Here is a 13,443-nt window from a genome sequence, read left to right on the forward strand (position 1 = left end):
AATTAAATGTTGCGTTGCTGTTTCACTCTTTGTCTTGTTTTTTCCACATCATAAACACTCTTCTCAGGAATTCAAACCCAAAATTGCTTGCTCCCATATCTAGAGTTTCATGCCTGTATGCAGTAGTTGTATTGCATCATTATTGTGATGCTCTATTAATCCCAGAGTATGGAATGCATCTCATGAATTTCACACTCTGGGATAAACCCTAACCCTAACCACCCTGCCTCGGGGCGGTCAGAATGGATAACTTTACCATTTGATGGACACATTTATCATGGACTTTACAGTACCATGAGTCCATGAAAGTAAGGGTTGCTTCAGGGGGAATTGAACCCCTTAACCCTGACAATGTTGGTGCCATACTCTATCTATGGAGCTACACAAGACCACAGTGATAGCTGGGCAGGTGGACACACAAATAGACTGATAAACAGACATAGAAATAGGCAGGTGGTTTAGCAGGCAGACAGACAGTCCAACCACTATTCAGGACCAATGCTACAACAGATCAGCATGTCACTGTGAAACGACTGTCTGTTTGTGAGTGATGAGTGTTTACATGAGACAGCAGTGACAAACAGGCCCGGTTTCTCCCCATCCCTGAATGAAATATTGTTCACCTCCGCCGGGCGAATAAAACAGGCAGATAATGTAACTACAGGGAAATGGAGAAGCAATTGAGAGAAGATTGCGGTAAAGCGTACCCGGCACACTGGATTTCGCTCTTATTGGGTTTTACTCGACAACGTTTCGAGCCAAAGTGGGTCTTTGTCAGGCAGAACATTGAGTTGGGCCGTAACATTTCTCTTCCCCTCTCTTTCCTCCCCCCCCCCCCCCGTCTCTTTCTCTGCAGAGCGACAGGCTTCTGATCAAAGGTGGGAGGATCGTGAATGATGACCAGTCCTTCTGTGCCGATATCTACATGGAGGATGGCCTCATTAAGTAAGTCCTGAGTACTCTCCTTCTTTCTGCTCCGCTCTCATCTATTCCCATTTCCTTTCATCCTCTCTGCTCCTCATCCATTCACTCAAACTTTCAGCCAGTCTCATTTTTATCTCATCCGTTGCCTCTCCTCTTTCTGATTTCACCGCGTCTTTCCCATGACACCACAGGTCACCATTGCACAAAATTGAAAAGACACTGAAAAGAAATTCTCACTGAGATATGTGTGCAAAGTTTTGACAACCTGCTCTCTCCATCAAATCAGGTGAATTCATGTGAAAGCCATGATCTCATATTAATTTCATGTATTAAATTCCCTTTACTTATTAGGATTTTTAAGCCTTGAGACAAGTGCACAAAAGGGGGAGTATCGCTCTCGGTGTAAGGAACCATTAAGGAAGTGCAATCAGTACAATCTAAATTAAATCGAGCTAAATTTAATTAAATCTCCCTCTCAAATGTGTGTTGTGCAAACTGCCCGTTCATTCACACTGTGTCCTGCTGGCTGAACTGGGCCAAAAACAGAGGACTTGTTTCTGCTGCTCACTGGACCAATGGCATGGCAGTTGGTCCTGGTGGTCACACCCACCCTAGTGCCCATTGGATCAAAGGCAGGGCAGGGTGCTCGCCCCCACCCTATAGTCCCCCATTCTTCTGTGCCAGGGCGAGTATTTTACAGCCCCACCAGACAAGAGGCCGGGCTGGTTTGGGTGAATTCCCCTCTCTGTATCACTCTGACTCTCTCTTTCTCTCACTCTTTCCGTCCCAACTCTTTTTCTCTCCCGGTCCTGTTCCCACTCGATTTACCAATTAGCCCCTTTGTCCCCCCGCTGCCTCTTAGTGAGGCAGCTCAGGGAGAGGCACCCACAGGAAGGTTGGCGTTGCATAACAATTACCCAGAAGCCTGTTGGTAGCATCAGGCTGCTGGAAAACTCACCCAGACTGTGGCCTCTGCGTGTCGGTCTGTCTGGCCGGTCTGCTCAGTTTGAGCAAACCCTCGGGGGTGAAGTGTGTTGACGCGTCGTGGCGATGGAGAGATTGTGTCGTTTCAAGATTGGTTGACTTTGTTTTGGCGTCACTTTAAATTCCAGAACATTTTTGCATAGAATTTTAATATTTGTATCATTCAAACCAGACTTCCTTTCTCCCGGCCAACATTTTGACACTGAACAGATGTTGATGCGACGGCTTGCACCATTATTGAAAACCGGTGTAATTATAGTGCCAAAATGAAAGTTGAGGCGACATCTGTAGTTCTCAGTAGCCGCTACCTGCATGGTTTTCTGAAATCAGGGACCTAAATATTTTTCTGACATCAGTGCAAAACCGTTCCTAAACCTGTGTTACTCTGATTTTTTACCATGCCATAATATCATATTGTAATTGTTTGTGCTTGTTAGGGTTGATGTTGAACTTGACATGTCACTGTCCATGAAATGCTTGCTGGGTTCACTTGATTTGATCTTAAATTCCTTGAGAATACATTAAGGTCATTGGCATTGAGTCATGTCACACATATTACATGTAATATGACCAGAAAAAGCACCATTTTCTGATACCAAAACATGTGAGCACTGCAAAAAATGCAAAAGCTGTCTAGTTGCTAGTTGAAAATGACTTCTTTCAAGAAATCATCATAAAACAGTGAAGAAAATCCTGAAACCAGAAACCTTCTCCAATTTCACTTTTACCAAGTAAATGTCCTGAAACAAGTTGCATTATCCTGAAAAAAATGTCACTGGTCAAATTATCTGCCAGTGCAGTAAGATGATTTGATATAACTAAAAAAATCCTAAAATAAGCTTGATAAATCTGGATATGAGATAAAATAACTTAACAAGTTTGCCAGTTCTTGAGAACATTGTTTATATAATCATACACCACTGAACCCCTAACATCGCCCTCTGCTCCCCTTTACAGGCAGATTGGAGACAACCTGATCGTTCCCGGTGGGGTGAAGACCATCGAGGCCAACGGGAAGATGGTGATCCCGGGTGGGATCGACATCCACACCCACTTCCAGATGCCCTACCGTGGAACCACCACCGTGGACGACTTCGGCCAGGGCTCAAAGGCCGCTCTCGCTGGGGGGACGACCATGATCGGTAAGGGGTGGAGGAAACTGTAATAGTCCACATCATGAAAGTTGGGTGTAGACAAAGCATGTTAAAGCTGAAAAGAAAAAAAATTCCATCCTAACAAGTCATTTTGTCTCATATTAAGCCTTCAAATCTTATTTTTCTTAAAACAAGTGAAAAAAAATCTACCAATGAGAGAGAATGGTGAGATAACTCCACTTGCTTCCAATGCAGTTTCACTTGTTTCAGTAATTTTTCTAGAAATGAGTGCCAGTGTCTGGAAACAAGTCAGAATAAGGCAGATCACTGCACTACTATCAAGAAAATGACACTTGATTCTACAAAATTCTTGAAACAAGTTGATTTGCGTTGGAAACAAGTGAAATTATCGACCCCCACTGGCAGATTTTTTCACTTGTTTTAAGAAAATTTAAATTTTAGGACTCACTAATAGACTAAATGGCTTGTTAAGATGGAGATTTTTTTTGCAGTGAGGGGAGGGCAGAGACACCAGCAGGAATAGAGGAAGGGATGGGGAGCAATTCTGGGTCTGTTATGGGCAGCAATCCAAAGGAGGACCATACAAAAGACTGAGTGGAGGGCGGTTGGACGTGTGTGTGTGTGTGTGTGTGTGTGTGTGTGACAGAGAGAGAGAGAGAGGGGGCTAGCACAGGGTGAAACACTGCTCCCATGGAAATAGAGCACCAGTGTTTGTGCATGCTTGTCTACGTACAGTATGTGTGTGTGTGTGTGTGTGTGTGTGTGTGTGTGTGTTTTGTGTGCTCCATGTAGCTGGGAGACCAGGCCCTAACAGCTGGTAGATACCACGGTCTCATTAATACCATCAACTCCTATTGAGCTGGCTGCGACTCTGCTGTTTGTCTGCCAGTCTGGCTCTGTGTGGAAACAGACACATCCACTAACAGGCGTGCTACAGTAGTAAAGTCTATTCATGGGCTCCATTCATAGAGGGATTATATTCCAGCGTGTGTGTGTGTGTGTGTGTGGAAGAGAGAGAGAGAGAGAGAGAGAGAGAGAGAGAGAGAGAGAAAGTGTATATGTGTACCATGTTTTGGTATCTGCCTGTGTGCATGTGTGCCAGTTTTTCGCATGCATGGGTGTCGGCCCCAGTCTCGGCTAACGGTTCATGTCGTGTTTGAACAAAACAGTGGTTCAGACCGTCAGCGGCGTAAACAACAGGGCTTTTCAGTGACTGCCGTTTCCAGCTCTATCCTATTAACATGCAAAGAACAGGCTAAGCAGATTGGGTCGTCTTTAATGAGATAAAGAAGCCAGTCAGGTGGCGAGCCAGCAGGCGGCCTCATTTTACTACAGCTGAGTAAGACGGGCCGGGATATTTTGTGCATGGCGATAATGTTGCGTGTACGGTTGAGGATTTACTTTGTCTCGGGACTGATTTCAGTGGAAACAGACACGCAAAAAGCCTGTACATCCACACCCATACACACATGCAGGCATGCGCAAATGCAAATATGTATTGTTTGTATTAAAATATATAAATAATTCATGCAGATACACACATGCCACAGCCCCCTTGAGTGCATTGTTGTCCTATTTGTTATTTGTATGTTCATTAAGATGCATGGGGTATAGGGATGGGACCATATATCGAAAATCAATGTATCGCAATACAAAAATGCGACAATACGTATTGTGGGGCCGAAAAATGAATCATGATATTAGCTACATTTTATTCTGCTGTAGAAATCACAAATGAGACGGTTTGCCCAATTTCACAAGCTCTCCATCCAAATTATATTATTTGCACTTTGTAATGACATTTTTGAATTGCTGTTTACATTCTAGTAAAAGAAGTAGAATGATTTGTGGCTCAGAAATAAACATAATTCTGCACAGTCATACTAATTTGTCATTGAGCTTTTATTTATTACATCGTATCATGGTTGTATCGAATCATGAACCCGATATCATGTATCAAATCATATCGTGAGATAAGCATATCATCCCATCCCTAATGGGGTATAATGTTTTGCTTATGAATTGAAATTGTGTTTTTATGTGGAGAATATCAGAATTAACTTAAATCTAACTACACACACACAGTTTGCTTCCCACATCTGAGTTATATCGATTCAATGAAATTATTCTTAGAAAGATGTTTGTTTCAACAGCAAGGTGTCTTTTAATAGGACTATTCTGAATTATATTTTAGCTAAAGTTTATAAAGCTGCTGGTTACACTACATTTCCACAGCTTTCCCAAGTCCAATCAGTGTATAAAATACATAAAACAAGACCTAGCATAATGCCATTTGCCAGATACTTTCATCCAAAGCACCTTAGAGTGTACCAATGCACACATTTTTAGCCTGGGTGGCCCCAGTGGGAATTGAACCCCTACCCCATACACATTAGCACCATGCTCTACCCATTGAGTTAGATAGGATCCCAAAAGGCATTAGCCTACAAAGCCGACCTTGGTTACAGGGGAAAAAAAGAGTGAAAGTCTGAAAATGGCTGTTGAAGTGGCCCCAAATTCTTCAAGGACACCCTCATCCAGACAAAGACGTATAATGTAATGTGACATCTGACATGGCTGGTCCCCGCTGGCTCAGCACTGCAGGAACACAGAGAGACAGGTTATGTAAGATAAACAATAAAGTGGAAACGCCATCAGACACATCCTGACATCCCCCTTTCTCCTTCTGTCTGTATCTCCCTTCCTCTCACCTCTCTGTCGCTCCGATTTCTGTCTGTTCCTTTCATTTCACCTGTTTCTCCTCTTCCTCTCCCCCTCCCTCCTTACCTCCCAAACCTCCCATCATCTCTCCTTGCAACCTCCCACCTTTCCTAAAATCCTTTCCTCCCGCCAAACTTTTCTTCTCCTTTTTTTCCACCATACCTTCCCCCTCTTCTCCTCCTGTCCTCCCCCCTTCCCTTCCACTACCACCCGTCTTCCCCTCCTCGCCTTCCCTCTCCTCCACCCCTCCATCTCCTCCAGTGGACCATGTGATCCCGGAGCCAGGTAGCAGCCTGATGGAGTCCTATGACCAGTGGAGGCAGTGGGCCGATGAGAAGACCTGCTGCGACTACTCCCTCCATGTGGACATCACCCACTGGAACGACAGCGTGAAGCAGGAGGTGGACACCCTCATCAAGGAGAAAGGTGGGTGATGGTAGTGTAACATAACATATATCCAGTTTTGGAGAAGCCAGTTTGAAAGTATAGGTTTACAAGCTCACAGTTTCTTCAGCTGCGGTCAAGAGAAATATAGTTCTGTTAACTGAAGTTACTTGGAAAAAGTCGTTTGCAGGGGCAGCGGGTCAAAGGAGGTTGAATCAAAACATGAGAAGCAGCAATGAAAATAAATCATAATCATAATAAAACGATGAAAAAATGCAATTCCCTGTTTTTTTTCCTTTTATAGCCCAAAACATTTGGTAGTTGCAGTAGTTAACTACATCATAAAATGACAAAAAGCACAATCCAACTTAGAATTTAGTTTAATTACCACCAAGCCACTGTGAAATGTAACTAAACTAGTTGTTTAAATCGATGTAGTGAAACTGTTCCCCAACAATGCATGCAACCATTCGGTGGATGCTTCTGTTTTAAGTGTGTTACAGCAGCATGAGTGCAAACATTTTTAGTATAGGTGGTAATCAAAGCCCTAATTGCAGCAGCGTCAGATGTGTTAGTGCAGTGTTAATGTTTATGCTACTCATTGAGTTATACAGGACTGCTGTGAGAGCTGGGCAGGCAGGCAGCGTGACAGAGAGACAAACTGTGTGACTGATAGGGCAAACTTCCTCTCCTCCCCATTCTCAGAAATCAAACAATGTTTCAACATAAGACTGAACTCACATCCTTATCTGGAATGACCGCATCCTGGCTTGCTCAGTTGACTTTCACAGCCACCTTTAGCTTCTCTAGGACTCATCACATTCCGGAAGCATGATCCTCACATTTTCCACATGCTTTTCTTGTTTTGTTCTTCATGTTGTTTCCCTCTTTTACAGGTGTTAACTCGTTCCAGGTCTACATGGCTTACAAGGACTACTACCAGATGAGCAACAGCGAGGTACAATGTCTAATATGTGCAATTTGGTGGGTGCATACACTGTGCATGTGCTTATATACAGAAAGTGCGGCTCTAGTAGGAATCAAACCATAGAGGTGTTGTTAGGTGTTTAACCAGGGAAGTCAACTTATTTTGATCTTGGATAGCCATAAAGCATAATATTTAAAAAGTGAGTGAACTATGACCGCCAGTTGGTGATCACCATAAGGCATAAGAACCACCAATATTAACAAAAATATAAGTGTATATTTTCAGAAAAGCTATAATTGATGCTTTTCCCCTTAAAATATCCCGGTAACTTATATCAGCGAAATATGGCTTACTACGGTGTATAGTCTGAATTGTCATCATAAAGATTTACGTTTATAGCTTAAAAACATGGGTATACTGAGCATTTTGTAGGAGGAATACGTACAATGTTCCCAACTAATTCTGCAGTGAAACAGCAACAGACTCCAGTCATAAAAACATAGGCGGGATTCTTGATTTTTCTCGTTCGCCCGTAACTCATTCGCTCGGTCACCGGAGGTAAACACATGATGCAACCGAAACGGTGCAGCTTGAAAAACTGATGTCATGCGGCTCGTTCAGGACCTGCGGCGGAGCGAGATTATAACGGCGGCTCATCCCACACGAGTTTAACCCGTTTCTGGAGACCACACACGGTAATTGCAGTGCATCGTGGCAGACATCATGTAAATTGTGGGCTTCTTCTAAATCGAGGCTTCACGGTGACCTCTAGGATAAAAAGGAGTGTCCATTTTCCTGTGTAAACAACTGGGGCTAGAGTGGAAAAACAACATCACTGTAATTTCACTGTGTGTGTGTGTGTGTGTGTGTGTCTCTTCCAGCTCTATGAGATCTTCACCTTCCTGGCGGAGAACGGAGGCATCGCTCAGGTCCATGCCGAGAATGGAGAGATCATCGCCGAGGTAAAAAAAAAGAGATAAATAAACCGACAGTCGACAGATACCCCTCCTCCTCCCTCCATTTCCTCTCCTATCTTCCCTTTCCCTTCCCCTTCTTCTTCTCCTCTACTGCCCTCTCTTTTATTGCTCTTCTTCATGTCCAGCTCCCCGATCTGCTGTTTTAATTTAGTTTGATTTATTTCAGTTTCAGTTCACTCCAGTGCAGCTTTACAGTCGAGCTTTATCGCAGTGCATCTCCACCACCTAGTCACGCGTTCTCCTCTTTCCCACAGACTAAACACACTGTCACTGATGAGAGGGAGAATGGGTTTCCAGTAGGACAGTAATGTGTGGGTGTAGTTTACAAAGGCCTGTGCCGTATCTGTGGGCAAATGAAAGTGAATGGACAGTAATAGTTGGTGGATTGAGAGGGTTAGTATTAGTCAGAACTCCAGACTACGCCTGGATTCTGTCACTCTGTGTCTGTGTGTGTGTGTGTGTGTGTTTAGTCTGATTCCTCGCAAATCCCAGCTCTCCTATCTAATCTTAAACTGGGACTTTGAGCGAGTCTGATTCTCATCAGCTTTTAAACCCCCCAAAAAATTGTCTGAACCACTAGATTCTATCGTGACCTGAATTGACTTCAAAGCCGCTGGGGTAGAGTGTCTGGTTCAGGCCTTGTTTATACCCGTGTGTGACAAATGTTGTCAGCGCTGTAGAGACGGCGTGTCGCAACACGCAGGGAAACGGCGTTTACTTGCGAAGAACACATGCAACTGACCAGTCGTTCTGTCTCATTTGGCTGAGATCCATTCATTCCTATGCATTTTCTACGCGACTAAAGCTAAATGTTGAAATGTTCGGGCGGTGCACGTGATCCGTACGGAGATCCCACAGAGATTCCCACAATCCTCTGTGTGTGTGGCCTGACACAGATGTGCTGCTCGCATCTCCGTACACACTCTTCACACAGGCAGAAAGAGGCAGGAACAGAATATCTTTCTGGACTGCGACCAAACCTTTGCATCAGCGCAAGAATATTTAAACCACTGAGCACCAAACTGAACTTTCCACTGTCGTTTTGACACAAGTTTGCACTCACTGTCGGGATGTGTGTGTCTGAATGTCTGCGTGTGTGTGTGTGTGTGTGTGTGTGTAGTCATGCATCTGTGAGCTAACTAATAAGTGTGTTTTGTCCAACAGGAGCAGGCCCGCATGCTGCAGATGGGTATCACTGGACCAGAGGGACATGTGCTGAGCAGGCCAGAGGAGGTGAGACACACACACACACATACATATACATATAAGTACACACACACACACACACACACACGCACACAGACTTTGCCACTCACATCATCCATGATGAATTTCCTGGACCGATCTTCACACACACATTGTTCTTGTTACACACATCTGGTTTCAGACCCATTAGAGACCTGGAGTGAAAATTCTCTGGTTCCCCCAATTGTTGCTGCTAATTTTACTTCAACAAACAGCAAAATGAAAGCCACACTTTAAATTCAGCCACTTGTCTGCCTTTAGTTTGACTGGGGTTTTCCACTCTCTGATACAGTGGGCTGAAGTAGTTTGGATCCCCGTCTCGTAGTGTCATGCAGTTAAGTGGAGTGCTAAGTACCAAGAGTGTGGTAACATAATTTAATTGAGCAGAGGCCAAGTTGGAAGAGTGGTTTTATCAGTGTCTGGTGTCTAGGTTGGTTTTAATCTATTGGTTATTGGACCCAGGTTGAGCTCGTATACCCGGGCACAATAAGCAACCAAAGTGTGTGCGTCATTTTGCAAAATACAAACGCATGTTGGAGACAGTCATCACAACTGGAGGCAGCCTCAACTTTCTATTGGCGACGTACCTTTTAAAGCGAAACATATTTTTTCTCTGTTGCTCCTGGCTTTCACAAACAAGGGAACATAGGAACTGACATTTTATTAACTTAACAGTGAGGACAATTGAATGCCAGGCACTCTCTAATGGTGATGTGTCTCTAAAATGTGTTTAAAGATGTGCAGGTGGAGTATTTGCTTGTAATTTGTAATTTCCTTTCAGTGCATATTATGGACTGTATTCTGCATATTTTGGATTTTCCCAATTAGAGAGAAAGGGAAATGTGTGTGTGTGTGAGATGTGTTTGCCCTCATCATCATCAAATTGTTATTTTAGTGTTTGTTTGCTCATCTCATTTAATTTAAACCAACCCTAACCAAATGTAATTCAATAAATGCCTCATCTAACCAAAGCTTTGTCTGTGATGTGGAAATTATATGGTTCCACCTGCCATTTTGGTCAAAGATGAATTATTCATACAATATGGCTCCAAAAACACGTCATCCCGCTGCGGGTAGGATATTTTGAAGAAGTTTATTTGAAAAAAAAAAAAAAGCTAATGTAAAAAGCATTCACAAGTTAACCACGCTGTCCTGTCCCCTCCCTAGCTGGAGGCGGAGGCGGTGTTTCGTGCCATCACCATCGCCAGCCAGACCAACTGTCCTCTGTACGTGACCCGGGTCATGAGCAAGAGCGCCGCCGACATCATCTCACAGGCCAGGAAGAAAGGTAAACAGCAGCTTCAAGACCTCATCCCAAAAGGCAATATGCAGTATTGTCCAGTATATCCATTTTGGGAAAAACTGTTGTCACCCAATGGAGATTATGTCAATATTTAAAAAAAAGTGAATGATTGTATCCTCTACAATGTTGCTATATTGCCAGAAAAGGTACATAAGATAGGTAATAACCTCATAGTGAGTTTTACATTCTAGCAATAATATGAGAGTACATGTTATATTTTACACATAAAGGTGAACATGAGCATCAGCAACAGCAGACATTACAAATAACAGATTGTAATTGGAATGGAAGGAGCGCATCGTCTCTTCGGCCAATAAGCTCTCGGATCAGCTTAGAGCTTGAGATGAAGAAGATTTCAGTCTTACCTCTGGCTGTCGAGTGTTTGTCTAGTTTGCTGTGCTGCACGCTGGCTCTTTAGTACACTGTGTGTGATTAGTGGAGGGTACAATCTATCTTTGCATAATCTCACATGCACTGTTGCTCAATAAAATGCCCCCAAACTTACTGTTGAGCACATCTTATCACGGTATTCCTTTTAGCATCGGCTTATGTGTGTATCCTCATTTTGCCTATTATTTGTAATTTTATGGTACTCAGATCAGTAGATGATAAGGAAAACAGAATAAAGAAACAAGACACAGAAGACAATTTATAGTCCAGGAAAAGTGTGTAAGATCTATTTGTTTCAAATGTTTTCCTCTTTTTGTCCTATTTTTGGAATGTGTTACCTTACTTGCTTTTAATACTCCTGTAGATTCGATGGTATTTTAAGGCCGCCCTTTTTCTCTCTGAGTACTCCTTTGGTATTTGACCTTAGCTCAATGGTTGTCTTGTTTCTGTCTCATTTCTCTCACGTTAGGAATGCACATACCCAGTGCACCTATGCCCTTATAAGATGATTTCACTGTCTGACCCCACGCCGCAGATGTACACAAACTAGACATAATGAAAAAGGAGGCTATTTTCAGAGGAATCCCCAGCTTTGTCATTCAGACCTTTACCGTGGCTCAGCTGTCACGCTGAGCCTCTGCCGTTGCTCACAGTCCCAGGAAGGAAAGAGCAGAGGGGAAGTGAGGCGCTCCTTAGGTGTGATGGAGTGAGAGATATACAACTTTTGAGAATGGGTGGGAGAAAATGGAGGGAAGAAGAATGTGTGTTTGGATGTCTTCATTGAGGACGTGAGAGCTGTCCTCAGAAGGCCTTGTTTTTTGCGTGCATGTGTGTATATGTCCCTAAATGGCGTATATGGGTGTACAAATGCAAGTTTGGCCCCTTGTCTGTTGCCCCTGCTTTACTGCTTGGCTCTATTCCTGAGCTTTCACATCTTAGCCAGGAAAGATATGAAACAGTGAGATGTGAGGGCAAAGATGCGTAAAGCAACACAAGACTTGTAGACTAAGTGTAACTGACAGGAATCAAACTGGTCTGTCACTCACATGGGGGGAACAATAATAACTTCCATCATAATAATAAAATATCTCTAAAAATGATGAAATGACGATACAGTAGCAATAAAACAACAGTAAATAGAAGCAATGGCAACTGTAAGAACAGTAAAAGGAAGAAACAAGTAAAAGAAGAAAACAGTGCCAATAAAACAACAGTAAATGAAAGCAATGAGAACTGCAAGAACAGTAAAAAGAAACAAAATCAAATCAATAAAATCAAGTAAAAGTACATTTCTGTATAAAATGCACAAGCCAAACGACCATCGAGCCAAAGTGGAATCCCTCCTGGCCAAGAGTGACGTTTGGCTTTTCAAACATTAGTTATGGCTCCTCTCCTGCAAACACTGTGTCAGATAAATTCCCGACCCTTTTAGCGAGATTAAACTGTCCACAAGTTATTCAGGCCTGACTGATGCAACAAGTGCGTAGTTTGATGATTTTGATTTCCCGAAAGTGATTCAAATGAGAGTTGATTTGATTAGACGCTCAACCAGGTTTCTACTGTGATTTCTTTTCCCAGGAAATGTTGTGTTTGGGGAGCCAATCACGGCCAGCCTTGGGACTGACGGGACGCACTATTGGAGCAAGAACTGGGCCAAGGCGGCCTCTTTTGTAACATCACCGCCCCTCAGCCCCGATCCCACCACCCCAGACTATCTGAACACACTGCTGGCCAGGTACGTACCACGCTGCCCCCTGCTGTTCAGGCTGCTGACCTGTTTAGCCTTTTGTCCTAAACTGAGCAGTTTATCATGGCGTATTGACATCATGTTATATCTCATAGCAACCTAAAGCTACTGTATACACACAAAGAGGTAATGCAGACATGTAAGTGATGTAGGCACTTGTCCCTTACTCATAAATATTCCTATCCAAACCATATAGAAATAATCAGTGAGCTGTTTTTTTCATACTGGAAACCCATGCTTTTAATTACAGTTTTTACTTAAAATTATAACTTACAGTTGTTACTGAGAGTCTCGATTGCTTACTAGATGGATGACTAAATATGAAATATGTGCTCCATATATATAGTAAATAATATGAGTATATATACATGTTAGTATCAAGCTGAAATTAAAGTAAAAAGTAAAGGATAAACAAAAATGGTCAAAATGATTACTACTGTCCCATTGTAATACTTTGTGACTCCTCTCTCTCTCTCTCTCTCTCTCTCTCTCTCTCTCTCTCTCTCTCTCGTCTCTCTTTCTCTCTTGTCTCTCTCCCCCTCCAGTGGAGACCTGAATGTGACTGGCAGTGCTCACTGTACCTTCAGCGTGGCCCAGAAGGCCATTGGCAAGGACGATTTCACCCAGATCCCTGAGGGGGTCAATGGTGTGGAGGAGAGGATGGCCCTCATCTGGGATAAGGCTGTGGTGAGGACTGGCTACATGCTTTTTCTATTCCATTTTTT

At 43.2% G+C, this 13,443-nt stretch overlaps 1 protein-coding gene across 2 annotated transcripts in view; it reads left to right on the top strand.

The window, feature by feature from the left end:
* The window catches only part of dpysl3 (dihydropyrimidinase like 3), a 46,905-nt gene that overhangs the window by 12,121 nt on the left and 21,341 nt on the right, over positions 1-13,443 (top strand). For both annotated transcript variants that reach the window (XM_071916339.2, XM_078286506.1), the window contains exons 2-10: positions 857-945; positions 2,866-3,050; positions 6,006-6,170; positions 7,025-7,086; positions 7,938-8,018; positions 9,198-9,266; positions 10,446-10,566; positions 12,550-12,706; positions 13,264-13,405. In XM_071916339.2, the coding sequence (XP_071772440.1) occupies positions 857-945; positions 2,866-3,050; positions 6,006-6,170; positions 7,025-7,086; positions 7,938-8,018; positions 9,198-9,266; positions 10,446-10,566; positions 12,550-12,706; positions 13,264-13,405 (1,071 nt within the window). The remainder of the gene's footprint in view (positions 1-856; positions 946-2,865; positions 3,051-6,005; positions 6,171-7,024; positions 7,087-7,937; positions 8,019-9,197; positions 9,267-10,445; positions 10,567-12,549; positions 12,707-13,263; positions 13,406-13,443) is intronic.

The sequence above is a fragment of the Centroberyx gerrardi genome, chromosome 11 (assembly GCF_048128805.1).
Source record: "Centroberyx gerrardi isolate f3 chromosome 11, fCenGer3.hap1.cur.20231027, whole genome shotgun sequence".
NCBI classification, from domain to species: domain Eukaryota; kingdom Metazoa; phylum Chordata; class Actinopteri; order Beryciformes; family Berycidae; genus Centroberyx; species Centroberyx gerrardi.